This window comes from Vigna unguiculata, chromosome 3 (genome assembly GCF_004118075.2).
Source record: "Vigna unguiculata cultivar IT97K-499-35 chromosome 3, ASM411807v1, whole genome shotgun sequence".
Taxonomy (NCBI): Eukaryota; Viridiplantae; Streptophyta; class Magnoliopsida; order Fabales; family Fabaceae; genus Vigna; species Vigna unguiculata.
Window position 1 is genome coordinate 21,652,822 of NC_040281.1, and position 24,286 is coordinate 21,677,107.

Genomic DNA, 24,286 nt, shown 5'->3' on the forward strand with positions numbered 1-24,286 from the left:
AAAAAAAATTAAAGATTTTATGTCAATTATAGTGAAGAACCGACATAGTATCTATCTTTTAAATTTAAAATAATATATGCATCCACTTTCGATGTCAGTTCTAGGTATAATCGACATAGAAAGTCTTCTATTTTATTACAAAATTGTCACCACTCTCACTTTTTATGTCGATTCTATGTATAATCGGTATAGAAAATCTTTTACTTTATTACGAAATTGTTACCACATCCACTTTCTATGCTACTTATAATGATAACTGGCATATAAAATCTTATCATATTTACAATTTTGTCATCATGTTCCTTATTTGGTCAAATAGATTATCTAACATAATAAGTCGTCATGAAAAGTTTTTTTTGCATTAGTGCTAGCTACAAGACAATGTCTAAATACTAAAAATAATTCTAGACCATAACAATTATTAATTTCTAATTCATAAGAAATATTTGGCTAAATCTTAGTGATTTTTTTCAATTGTGATATACCATTTAATAAATTCACAATTTCACTCAAGAAACAAATAAATAAAACTAGCAAAAATAACTGAAAACAATTATCAAGAGCGTATAAGTTCTGTTAATTAAATATTAGCTAGTAGGGTAAATATACAAGATGTTGAAAAAAAAAATCTTGATTACCATTTGACCGAATAAAAATATGGATAACTCTTTTATTAGTCCAACTAGTAGGAGACCCGTGCATCGTGTTTTTTGTTTTTAAAATTTGGTTATCTTGAAAAAATGATTTTTATATTTTTGTATAAATAAATTATTAGAAAAAAAAATATTTTGAAGAGTTCAATAGTTAATTTAATTATATGCACCAATTAGATTGATTTAAGAGATATATTATTGATATAATTAGCTTAAATTAATTATTATTTTATGTTATGTTTTTTTAGTATATTTCATGATGAATTGGTTGTAAGGTAGGATTTAAGTATATTTGTAATATGTATTTTTATTTGTTGTAATATATATTGTTATTTAATGTTATTGTATACAAATAATTTATTTCGATTTAAATGATTTTAAAGGATTTATTTATTAATTTGAGTATATGTAATTATTATAATTATTAAGTAAATATAGTTTTGATATAATAACAAAGAATTAATTAGTTTGATGTACTATATTTAATTTATTTAATTTTGTTTATATTTGTAATGTTATTAATTTATAAGTTTATTAATTGTTGCTAAATTTAAATTTGATGTCATTAGTATTAAATTTGATATATAATGTCATTAAGATTTTAATTGTTGATTGAACCTATTAGTAGATATTTTAAATTGTATCAGAAACGTTATTTTTTTGTTTAAATTAATATCATTAAACTCGAAATAAGATATTGATGGGAATATGAAGAGATGGCGGCAAAAGGAATTATTGTTTGTCTTATCAACGTGTACAGACTGATATTTTGTAGCTTATTATTCTAAAAGGTCAGGACGTTTGGAGTTGCAAGAGACATTTCCTTTAGTTTGGTTAAAAGGAGATTTGATGACTGTAGGTTATTTTGTTCAGAAACGAAGAACAAAAACAGTCTTCCTCACGAGTTACAGAAGCGTCCGACGATCGAATGTCTACCTCCAAGGCTTTTTAGCTTCACCAATTTCTACAAGAACTCTGTCATGGTGATGGAACCCTTAGAGGTTAGTCCGTTTGCATGTTTGATTTTGTTTATGTTTTGTGTGTTTGATGTATATAGTTAGTTTTTCGACGAAAGTTTTAATTTTTCTGCATCCTTTGCTTCAACCATGTCCATTATATTTTATACAGTTCTTATTTTGATGGATCGTTGTGGTTTTGTGTATGACAGGAGTGTCTGGAGTTTGAAGAAGGTTTTTATGAACAATGGGGGAAATCTCTACTGATGGGGACAAATTTTTTCAGTGATCTGAAAGGAAACGTGATCAACATAGAGTTTGAAGAAACTCTTCTTACTCAGAGACAGTTCCGTGCAGTTGAGCAAATGATGTGGTTTTATGAGCTAAACGATGTATATTACGTCTATAGTCTTTATTATGGAAATCGATACTTTCGCATAAGGTTGTTAGATCTGGACTGGAATGAAGTTGTGTATCCTAGTAGAAGAAACAATGGTCTTGCATGTGACCCTCTGTCCTTAGTCAAATTTTTTCAAGCATTTAGAGTGCAATTCATTCCAAACACGGTATGGAACTTTAGTCCATTTTTTTTTATTTGTAGTGTAGATTTGGAGTTACTTTTACTAATATATGGTTTTTGTTGATTGTTGTGATAGTTGTTGATAATCTTGCTCGATTACTTCCAAATGTTCTGTGAGCAAAACATTTCGTTTAACGATCCGATGAAGTTGTACAATCCTTTGACAAAAAAGTTTGAAATATATATGGACATAGATGAGGGTGGAAGGATGGTATTATTTGGTTTTTGTCAGTATGTTGCATACTATGGGTTCGTTTCTCCTTGTTTCCTACATTTAAATTATGTAAGAAACAATATCTTTGTTCACAGGATCTTCTCGGCGGAAGGAGTTGAAATAGATTATAAGAGAGATTTCGACAATGGTTGCAGCAACAAAGTTGAAGTTGGTTTTGTTGATTGTGAGAAAATATTAAGTCCTTATGATGTTGGATCATCTTCTTTGGTATGGTTGATAGTTCTAGTTATGTGTTTATAATTTTGGTTTATATTATGTTGTTAACACATTTTCTTTCAATGTAGTATCTAGATGCGAAGTTTGTGAAAGAAGGCTTGGTGAAAGGGAGAAAAAATTATGTTCTAACAAATGGCCAATCACAATATTGGAACTACAAGATTCGATGGACAGGTAGGAGTTCATTTGAGTGTTATCTAACAAGTGGTTGGAAGAAATACTGTAAGGAGAATGGGTTGGTTGATGGTGATCGTATTCAATTTATGGTGCAGACTAACGAAACCAACGTGATCCAAATTCTGAAGATTTAGCATGTATAAGTGTTTGTTGTTATTTTGGTGTGTAAAACGAATGTATGACACCTATGAATTATATCTTTGTATTTGGTTTTCTTTATTTCAACTTGTCTAATATTTTGTATGTCAACATTAATATTTTTTGGTATGTTGGCATGTATGTTTGTCTAATATTATGTATGTCAACATTAATGTTTTTTGGTATGTTGGCATGTATGTTTATGAAGACTTGAATATTTACTATTAAATGGAGTATGTCTTGTAATTATGTGTAGTATTTCTGATTGGTCTATGTTAAATAATTTCATTTTAGTACTTTATATTTTTTTTAATTAGATTATTAGAGTAAACAAAAGATTTGAATAAATAAAAAATATATATTACCAAATTTAAATTCTGAATGGGTAGATTATTTGAATATCCAATAACTTTGAATAAATTAAAATAATATATTACCAAATTTTGCATTATATGAAATGTAGAGCAATAAAAATTAAATGTTTATCAACTCATTCTTAATATCAATTGATAAATAAAATTGGTAATTTATATAACTATGATTATGTAAAAATCCATGCAACTTCATAGAATATAAGTATTCCAGTTCACAAATATTATTTAATAAAAAAAATTAAATTAATTTAATAATGTCTACTATAAAAATTAATAATTGAATGTCTACGTTTAAGATTGAGTATAATGTTATACTATTATAAAAACCATAATAGTTTCAAGATAATAATATTTGTTAAAATTATTATACAAAACTCAATTGAAAAACTAATTGGAAAGGCCATTATTTGATGTAGTTAATATAGGTTAGGATAGTCATAATTACAATACCTTCTTAATATATGAAAATGGATCACCATTTGTAGAGTTTATAATAGTAATAATGTCAAATATGTGGGAGGTGCACTAGAGAATGATGGTGGTTTCGTTAGTAAATATTGAGTATTAATTGGGCTAGTTATAGGTTTTAGAGTCTTGGTTTACCTGAAAAAATTAATACGTCACAGTTGTGACAGGTCCATTGCATAATTATGGTGGTGTGTTTAGTAAAAATATTCAGTATCAATTGGGCTAAATATAGGTTTCAAAAATCATTATTTTGATAACTAATTATTATACGAACGTACATCAGGACCATTTTGACCTTATTGTAGTAGGTGTACCAAATAATTATGTTGGTGTCAATAATAACTAATAACATCAGTTTGTTAAATCTATGCATATTATTAAATGTTGTTCTGTTTTTGGTGTATGGTAGATTCGAATTTTAATGCATCTTGCCAAATAAGCATCTCTTAAAGCAATAAAATGGTAAATTAAAGATATGATAAACCAACTATATGATGACATAAGGAAACCATTTACTTGGATCTCCATCTTTTCCTGCAATGCATTCAAACAAAAGCTCAAAACAGTACACCAAGACAGCATATGAAAGCACCACAATGAACCATTGATATCTTTATAAGTAGTCTTTGACATGTATTTTTCAGAAAATATAGGCACACAGGTATGTTAACATACAATGCAGTTATACATTGTTAAAAACTTCTTTGAAAATTACATTTGTGGTAGAAGTCATTGTCATGGATTAAAATCTGTAATCCTGACTTGCTTTAACTCTAGAAGCTGCAACATATAATTGACCATGACTAAAAATTGGTGTTGGCAAATACAGCCCAACACAATCTAAAGATTGTCCTTGAGATTTGTTAATGGTCATAACATAAGACAACATGATGGGGAATTGTCTTCTAATCAGCTTGAATGGCCAAGGGGACTGAGATGGTGACATGGACATACGTGGAATGTAAATCTATGTTCTTTTTGATTTTCCAGTAATAATCTTTGCACTGATTACATGATTTACAAGTTTAGTCACTATTAATCTGCTACCATTACACAAACCTTGAGATTGATCCAAATTTCTTAAAAGCATAATTGGAGCACCAACCTTTAGCTTGATACTATGGTTTGGTAGTCCATATGTTCTTAAAGAATTTAGAAATTCTGGTGTAATACCATCGTATGCTTCAGCTTTTGTTGGCTCAGATGTATCTATGCAGTCAGAGCTTAGGTATTATTTATGTTCTCCTGAAATACATGAATCAGATTAAGTTGAGAGATCTTAGTGATGATTTAGTAAATTATTAATTATGAATAATGCTTGACCTGGAATTGATTCCAAAACAGATTGATTGATTTCATCAATTGTTTCAATTCGATTGGCTAGAATAACTCTCGATATGAGGAATCCTTCATTTTTGTATTTTTGCATTAATCCTGGATATGTGCTATTGACAATGGCTTGGATAGGATCATTATATTCTGATATTAGTAATTTTGATGGGATTTCTATATCAACTAATTCATCGTTTGGTTCATTCAATGAACCATTGCCAATTTTTATTATCCAGGAAGAAAACTCTTCAATTTCAGCAATAGTAGACTATTGTAATCCATTTTGTAACAATCACATGTTCTTTGTCAAATTCATAATCTGGCAATGATCCCACAAATAGGATGAGTTGATAGTAGCATGAACAATATCAGATCTGCTTCCACGTGGAATAACAAGAAGTATTTGTCTAAAATCTTCTCCAAAAACTACTACTTTGCCACAAAAAACTGAATCAGATTTGTTCTTTTCTCTCATGATGTCTTTTAAAGTTCGATCCAATGCTTCAAAACAATACTTGTGCGCCATTGGTGCTTCATCCCAAATTATTAGGTTTGCCAATTTCATCAGGTCTGATAGTTCACTACCCTTTGTAATGTTGCAAACATAGTGCTCTAGTGTAGGAACTAGAATCTTGAATTTAGAATGAGTTGTCCTACCTCCAAGCAATAACAAAGAAGCTATGCCACTTGATGCAACTGTCAAGACTATTTTTCCTTCAAATCGAAGAGCAGAAGATAAGGTTATCCACATAAAAGTTTTTTTAGTTCCTCCATAACCATATAAAAAGAACATCCCCTTTGTTCATGATGGACAACATCTATAATCTTTTCAAAAATATGTCTTTCCTCATCTGCAATTCATCATAAATTATTAAGTTATATTTTAATGTCTTGATGAATAATGCATGTACAAAAGAACACAAACCTGTCATACGGTTAAAGTTAGATTCAAATATATGTAGCTCATCATCCTTGTTGTAATCAAGTTCTGCATATACCAATCTATTTCCACAATAATTTACCATAAAATCATTGGGATAAGGCATAGACGGCCATTCCTTTAATGTTCTCCTGTCATTCTGCAAGAGCTTCTCAATCTCTATCAAGGTCAAATTTTGAAGAGATTCAATATTGAGATTGAGTTCTGCAACAAAAAAATTCAGTTAATATACTTGAAACATGAAACATAGATTTTATATGGTTTAATTGATTATACCTTGATTTGTAGCAATAATCCTTTTGTTGTATAATATTCCATCAAACAACCATTCCCATGTTTTACTCCACAACTCTTCAGGTTTTAAGACACTATTTGACATGAGGATAGTTACAAATAATTTCCTTAAGAAGTGTCTTGATCCCCAATCTTTGGCTTCCTTAATAGCATTGACATATTCGGTATCCTCTGCTAAAAATCCACAAGCTCCAACATCTTTGATTCTTATTATAAACATACTCAGATACAAATTGTGGATATGTTAAATTCCTTGCATTAGAATACTTTTTGTTGCACTCAATCCAGGTTGTAAACATTGACTCCTTAACTGTTGGTTTTTCCATGATTTCATCAATATCATCATCATCCTTGAAGTACACTGACTGCTCACCAGGCAAATGAAAAAATAATCGTTCTACAGCTAAATTTCTTCCGTGAATAGGAAATGAAAATATTCTCCAACAGGCTTCACATGATGAAATATATTTGCAATCAATATATTGTTTTATTTCATCTGTTGCAAGTGAGGTACATTCTCATCATTGCCATTGGAAACTATAGCAACTGTAATTCTATCATATCCTTTATTGATGTACTTAAATAAATACTTGATGGAATTGGAACGATTACACCATTCAACATTGACATGAGCTTGATATTTGAGCAATATTGTAGGATTGTAAGGGACAACAAAACGATTATCTAGTTCTATGTCATTATTCACAATAGTGATTTCGTTGCTTCTTCGACGATAATGAGGAAAACCATCTTCTGCAATTGTGGTAGTATTTTGGAATTTCTTCGGATAAAATCTGGAACATGATCCATTCTTCATGCATGGAGATGATATATTAGCTAATCCACATGGTCTGTGTATCATATTTTCTTTCACACAAGCATACAATTGTGGCTCCTTTTTGGCACATGGTATTTCAGCTGAAATGACCTTATCTATATCCAATGTTGTTGGATATTTGCTAGAAGGATGCAAGAATATTAGCAAATGAGCATGTGGTAAACCACGTTTCTGGAATTCAATACTATACATGTCTGTCAAAAATAAATTAAGAATTACGTTGTTAGAAAAAAAATTGAAATTTTGACATTCAATCATAAAAATATTAATACTTACATGCTATTACTCTGCCCAATATATGCTTTTTTGTTAAATCTGATAACAACTCATCAAATTTGATTTTAAATATTCTTGCAACAATATCTGGTCGATCTGGAGGACTTAACTTTGAAGTCTTTAATATTCGAGAAATCTCTGGCCATTTCGGGTTGCAGGTAAAAGTTACAAATAGATATGGGAATCCTACATGTCCACATATTGTCATTCCATCAAAATATAATTGATCCATAAATCTTCTGCCACTAACAAAGTTTGATGGAAGCACAAATCGTTTTCCTTTTCCAGAGGCATCAGTTTGGCTTTCATTACTTGGTTGACAAAGGTTATTATACTTATCAACCCTCAACTTTTATTGATTGTTTCTGATGAACGATAACCTCTCTGACTCAATCATTGTGTATCCAAATTGTTGGAAAATTCTTCTAGATCTAAGAATAGCCATTGCCTTACAATCTCGAGTTTGAATTCTAAAACAAAACCATTCCCTGATTGTTAACCGATTACATTTTGATGCCAAAGAATCGCAATGACTAATATCATGCCTATAACCATCTTCACCATATGGAAACAATAGAGGATATTGATAACCCAAATAACTAGTGTGCAACTCGTTTATTCTTTGAAGCTTTCCTATTTTGCTTTCCATAATAATATCTCTAGGAGAAGCGCTATCAACATCGCCTACGATTAATGCAGCTACTTCTGAAACCATTGGCATGTTGTATATTCGTCCATCTTTTTGCCTATCTGCTATAAGCCTTAATTTGAGATCATGAAATAGTTGTTCTACATATCGATCCCTAGCCATTCTGAAAGATTTGGCATGCACATTGTACTTATCCAACATCTCGGTTAGTGTTCTTACAATTTCAACATCAATATCATTATGATTCCTACACCAACATTGAATTTCAAATCAAAATAATAGCCTCATCATATAATATAATCTGGAACCATAATAGTAGTTTACCTCAAAGATTGAATTTTATTGTGTATCTCGTTATCAGTATCATATATGTATAGCTGAGCAAACTTTGATTATTTTCCAAGTGGTGGCAGAAGACTACCAATTCGATGACATGATTAGCCATGAACTCTTAAATTTGGTGGTTCACGTCCATTGTTATATTTATTGTCAATTTTTGCTCCAGGAGATGTAAATGTAAACATCATGTTGTATGTTCTAATGTGTTGTTGATAACTTCGACTTTGTTTAGTATCAGATTGAAACAAAAGTTGTTGAAGCTCATCAGGGGGGTCTGTTAACATTGGTAATTGCACTTTTCCATTACCACAACACAGTTAAAAGTTGGGATTAATAATTTGATGAGTTTTGTCAATACGTTCTTGATACCACATATGACCTTTGCAATGCTGACAAATATAGATTGGATCCCCTATATCTGCATACAACTTGCAAATGAATACCTTAGTGAGTTTATATTATCATAGATGATTGCAAAAATAAATTACAATAATTGTTTTTAGAAACCTTATCTTTCTTTGTGATTGATAAATTCGTAGTTCATATCATACTCTGCATGATTGTTTGTAAAATAAGTATTAATCTAATACAATTGTACTCATACTAATATAATTATAGTATTTGACAAAGTATATCAATATTCATTTCCTTATTATAACTTACTTTTACCTTGTACATGAGAATTACATGAATCTGACTTATCTCGGTCTAACTCTAGTTCATCAATATCTTCCAACTACACTGATTGAGTTGGCATGTTGGAATCATTGGTTATTGTGACCATATTAACAGTGGCTTCAAACCTCCGAAGAAGATTTTGTTGATTTTTCTGCTTCCAGCAATATCTCTTTGCTCATTCACGAAAGTAGGTTATGGACCTTTCATTGGTAATTCCTTATGAGACCTTTTTTCATTCAGAAAATAACTTGTTACATCAGCTAATGGTGTACAATTTCTTGTTCTCTTTTCAGGGTGCTTCTGTTGTATGCATGTAGCATTCATCCTCTTATGTTGGATTATTTGTTTCCTTTTTAGTCTTGCACTTGTACTGGACTTGGTATTTTCATTATTCATCCTAATAGATAAAACAGTACATGAAAAACATTAACACAACAATATAACATTTGCAATAATATGTAAACGTTATGAAGAGGTTTTGCAATAGGTATTAAAGCTTTAAGATGAACTTCCTAGAAAACACTTGTACATGAAATTAAAAAATCATCCACCAGCCAAATAATACTCTTCATTGCTCAAGTATAAAATTTGTCTGCTCTAAGTCATCAGTAGCCTCACAAATCTGGTGTTGTACCATATTTTGATATTTGCTTTACAAAATTCTTCATCAGATTACCATTACTCATATTTTTTGTATATATGTTACTGGATGGAACAATCCAACATTTTTTACCGCCAAAAATAAAACTTGTATAAACTAATATTACTACGCAAGATATAATTAGGGTTATTAAATGGATGTCTTTTCACCTTAACATATCTTATCTGTCACTTACCCTACATTTTCAATTTATCTTATTTTATAGATGACATTGTTAATAACACAATGAAATATTAGGTTCAATACTTTTCTCATGAGGGAAACCCATAAACAACTTCTCCGTAATAGTACATTCCATACTTCACTGGCAAATTTAAATGTTCAACAATAGTATGAATCCTACAATAAGTCAATAATTTCTCGCAATATGAATCCCACAATGTGCAACAGATTATAGCACCACTACATTAATGACATAAGAACACCACATTACAAAATAATTATCAAATAATTAAAACACTATTGTAAATATAAAAGACCATACATAATGAAATCAACCTCAAATCTTTGAGGTCAAACACAACATTTTTCGAATGTGCTTTCTCCTCTACATTGTCCACCACACCAATGACATCTAACATGCAAAAAATGAAAAAAATCACAAAAAAACAAAATATAGGACACATACATTAGGATACAACAATAAACTTACCAACCAACAAATCAACACAATACTTTCCATCAATGATATCCTTTATACTTTTGAACTTCCAAAGCTTTCTAGGTATGCTTGCAATGGGTTGTGGTCGTATAGACGTTGCTCCTATAAACAACAACTTAAATGGATGCTCACAAACTCTATATTGAGCTCTGTTCTTCAACAGTTTAAAGTTATGCATTATGTAACTTTCACCCTCTTTTAGCTTGTCTTCCCAAACACCCATATCTTCCTTCTTAATCATTGCAACAATAAGATCACCCTAAAGAACAAATTAACACATATATGGTTAAATATAGTTGTCATCTTATAAAATAAAATATAGAACATGCTAAAATATGGTACTTTACATTACCTTTTGATCCATCAGAACCATTTTCATACTTCGTTTGGAATCCCATGACTCAACATACCACAAATCTACGATTCTTATAGCAAGTTTCAACGTTTCTCTTCTTCCATCAATATCCTTGATCATATCAATTTTTTTTGCCATCTAATACATGACAATAAATTAGGTGTTAAGTTTCAACCAACGACACAACGACTTCAAATAAATAAACGAAAAATAAACAAAACACAAAATCAAGGTACGAATCATCTTCAACAAAATAAAAACAAAATAAAGCGCAAAAAAAAGTTAAAAACTTTCATCAACAAATAATGTGCATATATCTGAAAAAGACTTTCAATAAGTACTAAACAAAAGGAACACAATAATGAAAAAATAAAAATACTACAAAAAACAAAAAAAAAAAACTTCTTTTGAACAAAAACATCAGAACATCTTCTAAAAACGTTGAACAAATAATATTTGAAAAAAAGGAAACTTCTATAAACGTCTTTTAAAAGATACTAGAACACGATGGCGGAGAAGAAATGTAAGACCCGAGAAAATTAATTAATTAAATAATTAATTAATTAATAAATGTGGGTAGAAGACGCCTTTATGACATTAATTGTTGTTTAATGTGACGTGGAAAAGTATTAGCTCAAGTGGTTGAGAGTACTTTGGTTATGTGAGAGGACTTGGGTTCGAGTCCTAAGTATGCCAATTCTGTGTGATTGTTTTGTTATTGATTTTTAAGGATATGTATGAGTATGTGATTGGTATTGTAAACTATTGTTGATTGTGTATATCACCAAATGTGGATTGGCATAGTGGTTGTGCTTTGGCCTTATGAGTGGAAGGTCACGGGTTCAAACCTTGGTGGGCAAAGAATAAGCTTTATTTTTGCTAGCTAATAGTTGTGGTATGAATGTGAAGGGGTAAAGAAATTCGTGTATTATGTGCAATGATTGAGAGTTTGATTGGTTTGAGGTTGTGTGCGGTGTTGTTATTTTTGGGTCATGGCCAATATGTGGGTTCCGAGGATTCAAATGTATTGCACTGCATATATAGGACTTGGTTGATGATACAAGTTGATTGAACATGTTTGGTTGCGATTTGGGGATTAGTTTGGGTATGTTTCGAGTATTTGTGTGCGTGTACAGAGGCAAAACCCTGCAAGTCTCGCCCAAGCGAGTCCATCTCGCCTAAGCGAGAATTGCAGAGCTACTCTTTTGATTTAAAGGTCTTGTAGCTCGTCTAGGCGAGCTGTGTTATTGTTGAGCGAGTGACACTCTCGCTTAGGCGAGATTGACTCGCCTAAGCGAGATAGCAAGGAGGTGTGCTCATGCTGAGCGCGATTTCTCATCCAGGCGATGTTTTATGTGTTTTGAGCGAACCAGAGTCTCGCTCAAGCGAGATGGCCTCGCCTAAGCGAGATGTCTTGGTCATGTTTGGTGCTTCGCGTGTATTTCAGCCCAGGCGAGTTTGAATTGTGTTTTTGGGCGAGAGATGAACTCGCCTAAGCGAGAGGATCTCGCCTAGGCGATAACTTGATGTTGTTGCTGTATTAAGCTCGCTCAGGCGCGGTGGACTAGCCTAAGCGAGGCTGAGGGCTTAGCTTGGGCGAGAGGTCCATAGCTTAAGCCAGTTTATGCGAGTTTCTATGTTCCTTGTGCTTGTGAGTGTGTGTTTTGGCTGTTCGTCATAAGAATAGATTGTATATGCATGTGGTGTGATGTTTGGGCTTGAAGGACTAAGTCCAATAGGGGTCTGGGATGTGCTCGGTGGTTGGACACATGATGGGCATGAAACTGGTTGAGTTCTTGTCGGCTACTAATGGGCGAGGAGTCCTTAGTATGGTGATTGCATGTGTCGGGCGCACGATGGGCAAGGAACTGTGATGTTCCCGTCGACTACTATTGGGCGAGGAGTCCATAATATGGTGATTGCATGCGTGCCATGGTCCAAGTTATGAGACTTGGATGTTTATACTACAGGCGAGGAGTCTGTAGGGCAGGACTATGAGCAGGATAGGCTCATAGGGTTGGACCACGAATGAGTCAGTTTCGTGGGAGCACAGGGAAGTCTCAAGACCTAGTTCATGCATATGACTCATGAAGGACTATGAGGTCATGGTTGGGTGATTATGAAATATGAAATTAGTTATGTTACTTTGGGTTGGGAAACATACTTTTACTCATGTTTTTCTTTATATATGTTGTGCATAGCTCACCTTTTCTGTGTGTGTGTGGCGATGATCGGGTAACTTGTTATCCGGGAGCAGATGATGTGACAGGTGGGCCAGGAGATGCTTAGACTCGAAGCGAGGATTAGCATGGGATATTTTGTAGATACACATGTATTATATTTATCATTTTATCTTTGAGAACATTGTGTAAACTTGGCAGGAGCCATTGACTTTTATTTCAGTTTTATAAATTATGGACTCCTGGTTTTATGACTCGTATATTTTAAGTTTTAAATTTCCCGTGTTTTGGGAAATAATTCATATTAAATGTGACCCTTATTATATTTTAATTTTTATTTATTTTATATCAGTAATATTCCGTAGGGATGTTACAAGAAAAACCATGGATAAAGAAAAAAGATGCATGAAGAACAATAAACAGTAAATAAAAAATATTTAACTTCTAATAAAAAAAAAAAATAAAGGATCAACAACAACGATCAACAAAGAAAAAGTAGTTAAAAAGTTAAGAAAATGAACTTACAGATAATAAGAAAGGAATGAAGAAGAAAGAGAAATAGAGAAGAAGGAGGAACGAAGAAGAAAGTTACCTGGAGAAGAAGGACGCAACTAACTTGGCTTGGAGAAGAAGGATTTTGAAATCTGACAGCAAATGTCTATCAAACCATTTAACACACTACACCGCCAAAACACTACAACAAGAAAATGACCAAAATACCATTACTCTAGCACACGTGTCAATGAAGGAGAATGTCTAGTTCAATAACTTCATTATCCTCACATTTTCTTAGATATATATTAGAAATCTTCAATACTCCCTTTATTCATCGTAATTGAACCCACATCAGATGAAGCATGAGTTTTTTCTTCTTTTTTTTGCTTTCTTGATTGTTGTATTTCAAGGAGAAGTCATTTTGAAAAAAAAATTTGAAAGAGAGTAATGAATGCAAGTAATGAGTAATACTCACGCACTAACAAGTGACAGTGACAACAGACGTGAGACGGGGTACATGAAACTAAGAGACACGAGTGAGCAGCAAACATGAGAGAAAGAGAAAAAAGTGAAGATGATGCACACTAGATTTAGAAATAATTTATTATTTTACACACTTCAAAAGAGTGCAGGAGGAACTCATGGAGGTGCGAAAAGGAATGCCCATGGGCCATGGCCAACCTGTTGCACCCGTTTTTGACGGTCTTTGGCCAGAAAGTATTATGAAATTCAATCTTGACATTCTCTTACCACTAAGCCACGTCACCGATCCGCGCACTGCCACACCTTCAAACAAATCACACCCGTCCGTAGCCGAAACGAAATTACCGCTCAAAATTTCTCATTCTTCCCTCTCATCCTTGGCGCACAAACCCCAATTTCAAATCTCACTATATAACACTCACATCCAATGCTTCAACCATAAGCCGACAACTACTGAAATCACTAAGAAACCCATTTAATTGTCCATCCAACTCCGTGTCATCTGAATGGCTCGTACCAAGCAAACCGCTCGCAAATCCACCGGCGGAAAGGCACCGCGCAAGCAGTTGGCGACGAAGGCCGCCAGAAAATCTGCTCCGGCCACCGGCGGCGTGAAGAAGCCGCACAGATTCAGGCCAGGGACGGTGGCGCTCCGTGAGATTCGGAAGTACCAGAAGAGCACAGAGCTCCTGATCCGGAAGCTCCCGTTCCAGCGTTTGGTTCGTGAAATAGCGCAGGACTTCAAGACTGATCTCAGGTTCCAGAGCTCTGCCGTCTCTGCCCTCCAGGAGGCCGCCGAGGCCTACCTTGTTGGTCTCTTTGAGGACACCAATCTCTGCGCCATTCACGCCAAGCGCGTGACCATCATGCCAAAGGACATTCAACTCGCCAGACGCATTAGGGGCGAGCGTGCTTAATCTCCATCTTATCATCTCTGTATAGACAATTTTAAGTTGTTGTTTCTTGTTAAATGTTTAATCAATGAAATTATCGCTTTTCGGCTGCAAGTGTTTCTCTTCAAATTTTGTACGTATTTAATTTAATTCTGTAGGTTTTTAAGCTTTGGTTTCTTGAATTAAGATGATGACATCTTTACGTGAAAGTGAACTAATGTAAGCATAAGGGCTGAGTGCATTGTACTACTCGAAATTGTTGTCATTGAAGTGACCTGAGATTGTTAGGGTTATTTGAGTGTTAATGGTAGGATAATAATTTGAAATTTTCTCTCATTTGCTCTTTTCTCATTACAGTAAAAATGCCCTGAGTGCAATTTTCACTCAACTCGGCTTCTTGCGTTTCCTTTGCAGTCCCACATAAACCTGTTTTGTGTGGTGAATTGTGGCTTGGGGCTGGTAATTGTGCAGAGTTATTGATGGGTTTTTTTTTCCTGTTAAGTCAATATCATAAATTGGCGTTCCGTCAGGATGTAGCAAGCCCCAGTGTCCCTCTGTTCCTGGACCAGGCTTTTGGTTTTCATCGAACAGTGAAAAGATGAAGGTGGGTATTGCCACTCCGGGTCTAGTTGGGGTTCCAATAGGTGGCTTTGTTGACATTTTGTGGATGAGGTTGCGGTTGTATGTGGCAGCACTGAATGTGTTTGCTCCAAGTTCTTCTTCGTCACAATAGTTAGGCCAACCTGTTTCGGATATGACAAGGTAGATGTTGGGGTACCCCAGTTTAGACATGGCAAAGATGAGTGAGTCAAGCATTTGGTCCAACAAATTGGTGTAGACCAAGCCACTGGCAGGGTCTCTTATGCTGGAATTTCCCCTGAATAGAGCAAAGTCAAGGCTGATGTTATATGGGTTCTGCGACCACGGGAAATAGGGGTATATATCTATGAAGAAAAAAGACTTGGTTCTGTTTAGGAACTTCAGCATTGGTGCCATCACACTGTCTCTCACGTCAGGTCTGAATGTGCCGCTTGAAGGTGGGAATGTTGATTGCAGCACTTCCATGGCTAATGGGGTGCCAATTTTGATGTCTCTGATTTTCTGACCCTTCAGGGATCTTTCTATGTTTCGCACTGCTGAAACAAGATCATGCGCATTTGGTGGCCTTGTTCTGAATTGTAGCTCAACACTTCGTTGACCACGAAATTAATAATTAATATTAATTACAACTTATTTATTCATATTAAAATATTTGTTATTATTTATACATAAAATCATTTCCTACAAATGAATTATCAATATCACCTTCAACAATAACATGTGAAGAGAAAGAAAGGTTTGACATTTGATAGTTAAATGTTTTGATTTAGTGAAGATTCTAACCGCACAAGTTTTAATTTAATGTTGAGGCAATGTCTCGAAGTAAAAGATCGCAACAGGAATTTGAATGAAGTTTGAGAGCTTGTTGGTTGTTGGAAGGGCACCTTATGCTGCTGGTTTGAATAATGACATATTTCACAAATGGTTTTACAGGAACCATGGAAGTAAGAAAAAACTTTACAAATCTGTTTAGTAACATTGTCAGAAGGATGCCCTAACGCCAAACATCAACATTATCTTTAGAACAATTTAGAGATATATTAAAGGAAAGATGATCTTTAGAAGACAATCATCAAGGTAATATAAACCCTATAGCATAATCGCACGCCCATTCATCTTGTATGAAGTATTGTGTTATATCTAACAATGCTCATAAAAAAAGATTAGTCTCTGGTTTAGGTCTTTAATAAGAGATTGTAAAAAATCAAATTAAAGAAGAATTCTAGAATATAAAGAACATTAAAAATCATGAAATTTTTTGAAAAATATTTTGTTCCAACGTACTTAGCAATAATAGTAGGGTTATCAGGAAGTCTCACAATTATAGGTTCAATTTTTGTAAAATATCTAAGATCTAGAGTCTACCTTGTTGTGTTTTGTGAGTGAAAACATTGTTGTTGGCCTTCTGAATGTGGCTGACAACATGATTTTGCTCATTCTCGTCATCCAAAAACTTTAAAAGCTTTTGTATCTGTTCGACATTTAAGGAAGCGAAAATGATATTTGAACAAAAAAATTTGACAAGATTTTGACAAATCGGACGTGGCATCAGAGTTTTTAAATTTTTATTACAAAAAGCTTTACTAAAAGGAAACGTTACACGTGCGGAAGTTATTTTGTTTGGAAACTAAAATGGAGAAGTGCATTGGAGAGAGAAAGAGAGAACGGGAATGGGAGAGAAGTGAGAGAGAGAGAAAAGTAAGTTCCGACACATTGTCATCGGAGTACCAAAGACATAAAGAGAGGGAAAACAGTGATCCCTTGGAGCATTGGGGGCAGAAAGTGAAAGAGAGCGAGAGATCGAAATACAGAGAGAGTTTAGAGTAGTGGTGGGGAGTAGCGCATACGTATATGGGGAGCTACAATATACTTTATGTTAATAGGTTCCAGGTTTCACTAAAGTTAATTTAAATAACACATTTGGATCATTCTTCATTGATTCACTCACTCACAATGTAATTTCAATCATCCAATGTCCATTCAATGAAGTTGGTAGTAGTCTAACTTCACAATAGGAAAAATAAAGAACTGTAACAAAAATGGGGACTTAGTCATAACTATGTGGGGAGTGACGTCAAATTTTTTGATAATAAGTTGCAGATTTTAATAAATTGTATTTAAACATCATATTTCGATCACATCATTCATTCACTCACTAACAAAGTAATTTCTGTCATCCAATCTCCATGAACTAAAGTGGGTGGTTTGTCTAACTAGTCAAAACCCAAAAAACACAACTCCAAACAAAGTGGGGAGTAAGAAATACCTATGTGGGGACTTACGTTTAAACTTTATTTATATAGATTGCAGATTTCAGTAAAGCTTATTTATATTTCGTATTTCGATCATTGATCTTTCATTCACTGATTTACAAACTCATCTCCATCATCCAATCTCCATGAACTAAAGTGGGTGGTTTGTATAACTAGACAAAACCCAAATAACACCACTCAAAACAAAGTGGGGAGTTAGGCATAACTATGTGGGGAGTTACGTCAAACTTTATTTTTATAGAGTGCAGATTTGAGTAAAGGTCATTTATATACATCGTATTTGGATCATTGGTCTTTCATTCACTAACTTACAAACTCTTCTCCAATCTCCATGAACTAAAGTGGGTGGTTTGTCTAACTAGACAAAACCCAAAAAACACAACTTCAAACAAAGTGGGGAGTAAGAAATACGTATGTGGGGAGTTACGTTAAACTTTATTTATATAGATTGCAGATTTCAGTAAAGCTTATTTATATTTCGTATTTCGATCATTGATCTTTCATTCACTCATTTACAAACTCTTCTCCATCATCCAATCTCCATGAACTAAAATGTGTGGTTTGTCTAACTAGACAAAACCCAAATAACACCACTCAAACAAAGTGGGGAGTTAGGCATAACTATGTGGGAAGTTACGTCAAACTTTATTTTTATAGAGTGCAAATTTGAGTAAAGGTCATTTATACATATCGTATTTGGATCATTGTTCTTTCATTCACTGACTTACAAACTCTTCTCCAATCTCCATGAACTAAAGTGGGTGGTTTGTCTAACTAGACAAAACCCAAAAAACACAACTTCAAACAAAGTGGGGAGTAAGAAATACGTATGTGGGGAGTTACGTTAAACTTTATTTATATAGATTGCAGATTTCAGTAAAGCTTATTTATATTTCGTATTTCGATCATTGATCTTTCATTCACTCATTTACAAAATCTTCTCCATCATCCAATCTCCATGAACTAAAGTGGGTGGTTTGTCTAACTGTACAATAGCCAAAAAAGATCCACTCAAAACAAACTGGGGAGTTAGGCATACGTATGTAGGGAATTACGTTAAACTTTATTTATATAGATTACAGATTTCAGTAAAGCTTATTTATATTTCGTATTTGGATCATTTGTCTTTAATTCACTAACTTACGAACTGTTCTCCATCATCCAATCTCCATCAACTAAAGTGGGTGGTTTGTCTAACTAGACAAAACCCAAAAAACACAACTAAAAAAAAGTGGGGAGTAAGGCATAACTCTGCAATGCTTCACTTCTCTCACTCTCTTGCGGTCTTCAATGGATGTTCCTCTCTTCTTCCTTTGCACCACTCCTTTTTTCTTTGTCTCTGTCTCCACCACTACTCTAAACTCTCTCTATATTTCGATCTCTCGCTCTCTTTCACTTTCTGCCCCCAATGCTCCAAGGGATCACTGTTTTTCGCTCTCTTTGTGTCTCTGGTACTCCGACGACAATGTGCCAGAACTTACTTTTCTCTCTCTCTCACTTCTCTCTCATTCCCGTTCCCTCTTTCTCTCTCCAATACACTTCTCCATTTCAGTTTAACAAAGCAACTTCCGCACGTGTAACGTTTCCCTTAATAAAGTTTTTTGTAATAAAAATTTAAAAACTCTGGTGCCACGTCATATTTGTCAAAATCTTGTCAAATTTTTTTTTTGAAATATCATTTTCGTTAAGGAAGTGGTATACTCTTCTTTAGAACATTGATTAGCATATTCCTGTACATCACTTTTTGCAATTTGGTACAAATTTTAAAATTAATTTAAAAATGATTTTTTAGTTTCAATTGACTTATATTTATAGTTTGATTAGTATCAACCTAATTACGGCCCAATCCTCCTTATTAACCAGTTTGCATTTAATTAGAAGATTATCTGACTTTCAAGTGAATCATTTAGCGCAACTATACAGACAAAGATGTAGCTCGCAGGAGTACGATAGGTTGATGCCTCTGCTTGGCGATCGACCGACTCACGAAGTTGTAGTACGAATGCAGAACAATATCAAGAGTTTGAATAGTTTCCTGTGAACAATCTATCTGACAGCGATTTGAGAAGCTTAGTAAGATGTAAGCGGACATGCGATTTTTCAAAATCGACTCACGGTATGTTCGGATTAAGAAGTAGATAACATCTCTAGAAACTTTTGTTAAGGTTGTCTCATCGACCGGTCGCTAAGGGACTGATCGATCAGGAGTGGCAGGGGCCAATCATGTACGGTCGCGAGTGAAAATAATAGAATGGAGTAGATGCAAGACTTTACACAATACAACGTACCTTTTTATATAATTTTTTTTTCTTTTTTTCTTTTATTCTTGTTTTATTTTTATTTTTGTTGTTATTATCGTAGGAGAATGTATCGATACGAGAGACTAACTACAAGATATTGTATAATGAGAATAATAGAAACCCAACATAATTTCCGCTTATATTTCCGCTTTGCAGTAAAAACATATATATTTTAACGAAATTGTGTTAATACATCAGACTTGTCGCAAATTGTTTTTATTTTTACGAGAGAAAGTGAAACGATGAAAGGAGAGAAGGCGAGTGAAAATAATAGAATGGAGTAGATGCTAAGACTTTTACTTTGGTAAAAAGAGAAAGATCGAAGTTACATATCTGAATAAGAAATAAAGGCATCGCATGTGTGTGTGTAGTAGGTGCGTGAATTACAGCTTATTGAAATAATTATGAGAAGATAAAAGTAAGTGCAACGAAGGGGAACATGATGTTGTATGTTGTAATCTACGGGGAGAGGAGTTTGGCAGCGAGGGTTGTTTTTGCAAGTGGAAGACAAACGAGGTTGTGTTTTCTTGGAACAGTGAGGCCAGCTCTCTCTTCCATGCTAACTTTGGCATCATCACCTTTGAGTACATGTCCTTGTGGGTCAAGCACTTGAAGGTCAAAGCACTGGATAACAGATGCAAGAAGAGTTGCCATTCCTGAAGTAGACAAATTCACTCCAGGGCACATTCTCCTACCTGACCCAAATGGGAGAAGTTGAAAATGCTGTCCCCTTAGATCAATAGGACCAACTGCCCCTTCACCTCCATTTTCTAAGAATCTCTCGGGACGAAATTCCGATGGTCTGTCCCAGTACTTAGGGTCTCTTCCTACAGCCCACACATTGAAAAGTATCAATGCACCCTCTGGGATAACACACCCCTCAATCTCACACTCTTCCACACACTTTCTCTTCACCACTGGGAGTGGTGGGTGCATGCGGAATGTCTCCTTCACAATCGCCCTGATGTAAGGAAGGTTTTGAGTATCAACTTCATCAACCAGTCTATCTTTTCCCACAACACTGTACACTTCCTCCCGAGCCTTTTGCAACACCCTAGGGTTGTTGATAAGTTCTGCCAAAGCCCACTCAGTAGCCACGGCTGTGGAATCTGTCCCAGCTGAGAAGAAATCCTGTCAAAACAAAAGCTTGGTGAGTATATTTTTAGTCTTTAGTAGTGCGTCAACATTGTTTCTTAAAGCATTAACAACTTACCACAACAAGACCCTTGATCTGCTCCTTGGTAATTTTGATCTCCATGGTCTCGTCCTCAGCGAATTCAAGCAAAGTATCGAGGAAGATACCGCTCTGCTCTCCCTCAACAACTTCTCCATTCTTTCTCCTTCTAACGATCTCTTGGCGCTTCTTGATAACCTTCTCAATGACGGGGTCGAACTTGTTGAATATCTCATCAATCCTCTTCTCGTACTTTCCAAACTTGAGCTTCTTCAAGGGCCAGATGAAGTCAGTGAGACTGTACTCTCCGAAAATCTTAACCGTCTCGCGAGCCAAATCTCTAACCTCTTCGGCCTCACCAAGCATGAGCATGGAGATGGTGTTGTTGGTCCACTTGAGAAGCTCCTCAGTGACGTTAAGAGGTTGTTGGGCCTCTGCACTTTGGGCGAGAACTCTGAGAACCTTGCGGATCTCATGGCTCCTCAATGGCCTCAACTTGTTGACGGTGGTGGCGTTGAGGAGGTCGTTCATGATGAGCTTCCTGATGAACTTCCAGTAAGGACCGAAGGGAACCATGGCAACGGAGTTATCATAAGTGAGGCGCTTAATGGCAGAGGTTTGGAACCTTGTGTTGAAGGAAGCAGCCTCGTGGGTTTGAAGGAAGAGTTTGAAGAGCTCAGGGGTGGAGGCAACAACGGTGGGCATAGACCCAAAGTAGAGAGAGTACAAAGGGCCATAACGTTTGGATAAATCTATGAGAGAGTGGTGTAGAAGTTGGTCTTTCAAAAGGTGAAGGTGTCCAATCAACGGAAGCCGAGGCTTTGGGCTTGGAGGGTTGGGAAGGTGGCGAAGTGCCTTCGATTTTGCGCTCGGTGTGGGACGCAGGTGCAGAAACAGACCCAGCACCAACAACCCAATTGCGATTTCGAGCAACATCTTCTTTCTTTCTGCTTCTTCTCTCTTCTTATTATCTTGCTTTCTCCCGCTACCTCAAGGTTAACAACTCTCTGTGTTTTACGTAAGAACCACTTCGAAGTGCAATCCCGAGTTCGAGGCTAACCTGAGGATACAGGCTTCCGTTGCTCCCTCTTTATAGTAGCTCATTTGTTGTTTTGTGGGCCTAAAAAATGTCTTTAAAATAACTATTTCTATTATTTTATTTGTTTTGAAATGCAAAGACGGACTATTCATTTCACTCCTATTATTATAATAGTTCTTCACTGGAGACAAAAAAGTTTCTATTTTAAGATGCCCATGGTTTTAAAGAGTGTGCTTCACACCTACTAAGTTTATGGTCTAAGATGATGCGCTGAGTTACTCCAGAAAGACAGAGAGAGAGAGAGACTCCGTCAACAAAAAGCAAAGTGCCTCCACTCCAGGCTGCTCGGCAAATGCTGAAAACCGAAAATTGCAATCAATATTTCTATACATATTTATTTTTATTTTATGTATATTTGTTGCATGTTTGTTTCTTTATATTTCTTTCTTTTTATCAATTTAAATATTTTATAAATCTATCATTTTTTTTTCTGTCTCTAAATGTATACTTAAATCATATTTCTTTTATAAAAGCTTCCTTCAATTATATATGTATTCTTCACTTTGGAACACTACTGTTCATTGCGTTTTTTTTTTATCGGCACCGTTTATTGCGTTACTCATGTTTAAAAATCAATATTCTCAAAACCATTTTTTAAATTAGTCTAAGAATAAATTAAAACTCTAATTAAATAAAAGCAATTTTAAAATAGTGAGATCAAATAAAGTTAAAATAAATCGAAGTCTCTTTATATGAAACTAATTTCCATGACATTATTATTTTTATTTCATTTCGAAGTCCAAAGTATAATGATTCATGCGAGAGCTCGGAAGGTGCATGCACTCGATATCTGGGAATTTTCAAGTCAAATATGGATGATATATGATTATTATTTTAAGAAAGCATATATGTTGACGAGCCACAAATTGTACAGAATTATGATGTGAGTGTTTTAAAAACAATATATAATAAACAGTAAATTTGTAATTAAATATTGTAAAAAATATTAAAATATTAATATTATTTTAATAAGGTGTGAATTTATTAAGTTACTTAATTTAATGAAGTCCTGTACTTGGTGGTGGCTGTAGGACTTGTGATGCCACGTGGCTTGGTTGTATTTAGCACCCAATTTGTGCGGCGCCTCATTCGAAATCTTGTGAGAGTTTTTTTTTTTTTCTTTTTCTCGTACTCCCATCAACCTTAAATATTTTGGGTCTTCTGAAATTTGACACGTAAAATAAATGTATCTTCACCGTAGATGGATCCGGAATTTACTTCGTGTTTTATGGTGTATCGTGCCAGGTAAGTGGATTTTAGATTCTGAAAAAGAAAGAAAAAAAAAAAGAATGAAATTTGAATCTACCTAAGAAATTATAACCAAATCATCTTCAAAGATTTAACACTCCATGATACATAAAAAATAATATAAAAATATAAGAGAATGGTGCAAAGGATAAAATTAGGTTTCCCACAGCGTTTCTAAACCGTTCTAATATATTTTTTTGACTGTATTTATTTTAAAATTGGAGTGAGCTTTGTTTTATTTATAATCTTCTTTTTGATAATGTAATCTCTTCTGATTATCTTTTAAATAATCTAATATCTTCAATATATATTTGGTTGTTATAGAGATCTAAAAGGATTTAAGAAGATCTTGTCATATTAAAAAAGATTTGATAAATATTATCCTTTTTATATTTACTGATATAATAAAATAAGATAATTATTTTAAATTATCAAATAAAATATTTAAAGATATATTTGTCCCAAATGATCTTTTATCATAAAGATTTATCAATTATCAAAGCCTTTTTTGTAGGAAAAATAGAGAAAACCACAAGGTTTAATTTGTGTTGCTCGTTCTTTCTTCCTGGCTTAGCCAAATTTCTTCCCCTTTTCATGCTTTTCTTGCCTTTTTCAAACAATACTTGGCTTGAATTTGGGTTTTGATTATTTTCTATTGTTGGATTTATCTTTAAGGTGTCATAAAGTTTTGATCAATTTATTTCCACACCTCCCTAAGCTC

General features: G+C 34.2%; 2 protein-coding genes and 1 pseudogene across 2 annotated transcripts; 1 reads left to right on the forward strand and 2 right to left on the reverse strand.

Annotated features, from left to right (window-relative positions):
• The first annotated feature begins 14,391 nt into the window (after nucleotides 1-14,391).
• Nucleotides 14,392-14,985, forward strand: LOC114177621 (histone H3.2). Its single transcript, XM_028063038.1, has one exon. The coding sequence runs from the start codon at nucleotides 14,485-14,487 to the stop codon at nucleotides 14,893-14,895; it is 411 nt and encodes a 136-aa protein (XP_027918839.1). The 5' UTR covers nucleotides 14,392-14,484; the 3' UTR covers nucleotides 14,896-14,985.
• A 73-nt stretch (nucleotides 14,986-15,058) lies between these two features.
• LOC114175152 lies at nucleotides 15,059-16,076 on the reverse strand (annotated as a pseudogene).
• Nucleotides 16,077-20,312: 4,236 nt separating this feature from the next.
• Nucleotides 20,313-22,290, reverse strand: LOC114177620 (2-hydroxyisoflavanone synthase-like). The gene is made up of 2 exons (XM_028063037.1): nucleotides 21,258-22,290; nucleotides 20,313-21,175 (listed from the first exon to the last, which is right to left on the reverse strand). Exons 1-2 carry the CDS (start codon nucleotides 22,152-22,154, stop codon nucleotides 20,504-20,506), a joined length of 1,569 nt encoding a protein of 522 aa, XP_027918838.1. The 5' UTR covers nucleotides 22,155-22,290; the 3' UTR covers nucleotides 20,313-20,503.
• Nucleotides 22,291-24,286: the final 1,996 nt, after the last annotated feature.